This window comes from Corylus avellana, chromosome ca2 (genome assembly GCF_901000735.1).
Source record: "Corylus avellana chromosome ca2, CavTom2PMs-1.0".
Classification (NCBI taxonomy): Eukaryota; Viridiplantae; Streptophyta; class Magnoliopsida; order Fagales; family Betulaceae; genus Corylus; species Corylus avellana.
The window spans coordinates 39,983,451-39,987,453 of record NC_081542.1 but is presented as its reverse complement, the minus strand read 5'-3'; the positions used below and the strand labels follow the sequence as shown (position 1 = coordinate 39,987,453).

At 35.3% G+C, this 4,003-nt stretch overlaps 1 protein-coding gene across 1 annotated transcript; it reads right to left on the bottom strand.

Annotated features, from left to right (window-relative positions):
* Positions 1-1,131: 1,131 nt before the first annotated feature.
* Positions 1,132-1,880, bottom strand: LOC132168536 (uncharacterized). The gene is made up of 3 exons (XM_059579529.1): positions 1,756-1,880; positions 1,535-1,661; positions 1,132-1,422 (listed from the first exon to the last, which is right to left on the bottom strand). The coding sequence occupies exons 1-3, from the start codon at positions 1,878-1,880 to the stop codon at positions 1,249-1,251; spliced, it is 426 nt and encodes a 141-aa protein (XP_059435512.1). The 3' UTR covers positions 1,132-1,248.
* Between the last annotated feature and the right edge of the window lie 2,123 nt (positions 1,881-4,003).

Below are 4,003 nucleotides of genomic sequence, written 5' to 3'. Positions count from 1 at the left end.
ATTCAATTATAAAAATAAGAGTAATAGTAGGCCTACATTTCACAACTCTTTTGTAACTTGCGTATTATATATATATATATATATATATATATATATATATGTGTGTGTGTGTGTGTTGTGTGTGTTTGCAAATGATTGGAGTTAACATCGATTTTTTTAATACTTTTTAATTATATGCTAATACGTATCAGTAAACTCAAAAGACTTGTAAGTCTGTCATTTCTCTTTTTCTAAATATAATAAATACGTAAAATGTGACCACGGTCTAGAGAAAAGTATATATATATAAGGTGTTGTTTGGTAAACAACAATACACTGTTTATGAGTGGTGAAAAAAAATATGAGTGTAATAATTAGTATAGAAAAGTGAAAAAATTGTATTGAAAAGTGAGAAAATTTTGTTTTGTAGTGATTTTTTTATTTAAATAGTAATAAAAAATGAATGATGTGATATAAAAAGTGATAATGTTTTAATGTTAATTTTTTTGAAAAATGAAATGAAAAATGTGGGGGAATGTGATGTTGTTTACCAAACAACACCTAAGTGGTGTCCCTACGTAAGGTGCTGTGATCCAAAAACTGTCACTAAAAGAGGTTTTTTACTTTTTTTTCAATTGATTAAGAAAAAAAATTACATAGAGAATCTTTCTAATTAATTCCGGATTTGAAAGGAAGAAAAAATGGACGATCTTAAAACTGAAAGAGAGGTGGGCCCACTGAAAGAGGTTTGATCTCACGAGACCCTACAAATTAAAGTGCATGCACCTCATAAATCACATTGGACCATATATTTGAGTTGGGATCTTGAAGATAAGGCTAGCAAGATTGATGTTCATCTGCCAAATTTCATTTTTGTCAATCTCTTATATAATTCATGGAACCCACAAACGACTAAGTAAGCTTTTATTATAACATAAACAAACGTGTCCGCGTCTCTCTCGTGTCCTTAAGTCTTTTTCCACCCTATAAGTCATTCCAACTCTTTTTTTTAAATGCTCCATCACAAATATAATATTATTTAATAAACTATTATATGATTGACATATAACTTTAAATCAACAAAGGTCTGCAAAATAAATATTTACAGACTGATTATATATATATATATATATATATATATATCCTCTCATGTCATATGTTCAACATTATCTTAACCATTAATTGGTGGCATTGACAATGATCAGTTGATCATGCTCCCAATCTTACATAGTTGTTTATGAGAATCTCAATTCTTGGTAAGCCAACCTCTTAGAGTTTGAGGTTGAGATCAATGCCATCTCCTTCTGCTTCACCTCTCTCACTGTTTAAGCTAAGCCCTAATTCTTTCCTGCCCACCTGCTCCTTTAACTTTGAGAAGCCATGGAAAGGTTTTTTACAATCTAACCCATGTTCTGACCTTTGATGTGAGTCCTCAACGCTTTCCTTCAAATTATAATTTGTATAAAAAAAATAATAAAAATAAATAAAAGTCACCAAAATATATATCACGATTAATGGGAAAAGATAATGAACTACTGTGGAGCTTTCATCTTACTTGGATAGGAAGCAAGTCAAATTTGGAGAACTCTCCTTGAAGACTTTGTGTCGTGGGTGAAGGAATTGAAGGGGAGCCAAATGTATAGAAATTGTTCTGAGGTGCTGCTCCACCCCATCTTGGATCTCTGAGAAAGGTATTGAAACCAATTTCAACCAAAAATGGCAGCGAATTGAAAAGAAAGATCAGCAACAAGTGAAGATCAAGCTAGACAGACCAACCTGGAGATTGTGTTGGTGGGGTCAAAATCAAATGCACTGCGATTATCATATGAAGATGATTGGAAATGAAATTGAGGACCAGGGGAGTAGCCAACTGAGAAAGGCTTCGGCCTCCTCATGATCATGCCAAGCACCTATATAATACATAGTAATTAACCACATGTTTGTCACAAAAGATGACTTATCCATTTTCTCATCTCCCCTACTTTCTCAATCAGTTTAGAAAAGAAGGCAAAAAATCAGATAAATTCCATAAAAAAAAAATTGTGAAAAGATTGCATGCAAATAAGTCGCACTTATTTACTAATTTTCTTTTCTTTTCCGATTTAATATTAGTACCCTTTTGTTTGCTTACTTGGAAACAGTATGAAAATATATATATATATATATATATATATATTATAGCAAACAACTCAAGACAAAACACTTAAAACTATTTTATGACACATTATAATTAAAAAGCATTAACAAATGGGGCCAATAACTTTGAGGAAATTAAACTTGCCTTCTCTTCCTCGGGCCAATTGGATGTGTAGTTAAGACAAGATCTTTGGTTTGAAGGGGGCTCCACATGGTGATACATTCCGGCCGACGATGGGGTTGCTAACAAAGATGGTGTCGCAAATCTAGGAAAATTATGATTTACCTGCAAGTTGCACACAATTATAATTAATTAATCTTAAAAAAATCTAGTGAAATCACATTATGGGCACGGTGATTTAATTAATATTTCACACTTTATGTTACCATCATAGCAGGATATTGGCAATGTTTCCTTCGTAGCAAATTAGAGGAAGGACACTGTGGATCATTGGAAAAATGTGTTCCTAATGGAATACCCGGGTCAGAATTGCTTCCGTCCACCCGATCCATATTCAACTGGCAAGAACCCAACGTTATGGCAAATAAACCCTGCTCAGGCAGAACCACACCCGACCCACCAGCAACACATACGCCGCCTCCGCCTCCGCCTCCGACACCTCCATTACCTCTTCCTAGTATTGTATTACTACTACCATTAGCATAAATGACACTCATTAGTGGAGGCGGCGGTGGAGGTAGTGGCATATGCAGCGGTGGCCGAGGCTGAGAATGATAAGGATCGTCAGTATTAGGGTCTTTCTTTTCCCGTTCGCGCAAGATCTTCTCCAGTTCAGCAACTCCGGGACCTCTTTTCGGAACCTTTCGACGCTTCGGAGGCTTTTTCAACGCCATAGTCCAACCACCTCCGCCATCTCCGCCACTACTGCCACCACCACTGCTACTATCGCTACACATTTTCTTCCGCCCGGTTCTTTTTTTTCTTTTTGATATTCCTGTGTCAAAATTTGAAGAAGTCGAAGAATCTAAACTTAAATATACAAAAGGAGGCAAACCCAAATGAGAGAGTTGAGAAGGTAACAAGAATCCCCATTTTCCAAGATCACATAGCTAAAACAAGTAACAAAATATTCAAATATACCGGAATATGTGGAAAGGAAATCTCAGAGGATGTTGGGGGTAGAATTCAGCCGCCCAGCTACGCGCAATGAACTAGTGGGAACACAAAAAAAAACCCCCTAGTTTTCAGCTAAGAGAATAGACAAGACAGACAAAGAAAGTATCCGAGTTTCCGGGATTTTCTCACTCCATTTGCTTTGTCCGAGAAAAATAATTCACAGAAGTATTTTGTCAAAGCGCGGAAATCCAAGCGATCATCATTTCTCGGTGCTTTCGCCAAAATCTTCTCTCCACTTTATTTATTTATTTTTTCTTTCCTATGTGAAAGCAAGCTTTTTAAGAGAACAGTTGTGTTAAACCAGTTGTCAAAGATCATGTAAAATCTATGAAAATCTTTGCCATTTTTTGGTTTTTGGTTTTTGGTTTTCTGAGCACGTTGTCTTTTGTACTTTGTGATAAGGTTTACAGCATGAAATATTAGAAGTAGGGGTATAAAGGAGCCAATTCTCATAGATCTATTTTTGTTTGGATTGGCTCATTTAAATTTTACTCAGTTCAAGGATGAATTAAAAAATTGAGCTTGAGCTCATAATAAGTCGAGCCGAGCCAGTTCGCGAGTTGGTTCTTATATTTAATTTAATTTTTTTTTTAAATTATAAATTTAAACTTTAACTATACTCTTAAAGGGCTTAAGAAGCCAGTTTACATATGAGCATTTGCTTAGCTTGACTAGCCGAGTATAGAGCCTGGATCAATATAGTAAGGCACTCGGTTAGGCTCGTGAGCATCTCGTATGAGCAATTATGTG

Coding starts and splice junctions, on each gene's coding strand:
- LOC132168536 (XM_059579529.1), bottom strand. CDS start 1,880: ATGATCATGAGGAGGCCGAAGCCTTTCTCAGTTGGCTACTCCCCTGGT. Junction 1,662..1,755: donor CCCACCAACACAATCTCCAG/GTTGGTCTGTCT, acceptor TACCTTTCTCAG/AGATCCAAGATGGGGTGGAG. Junction 1,423..1,534: donor TTGACTTGCTTCCTATCCAA/GTAAGATGAAAG, acceptor TATAATTTGAAG/GAAAGCGTTGAGGACTCACA.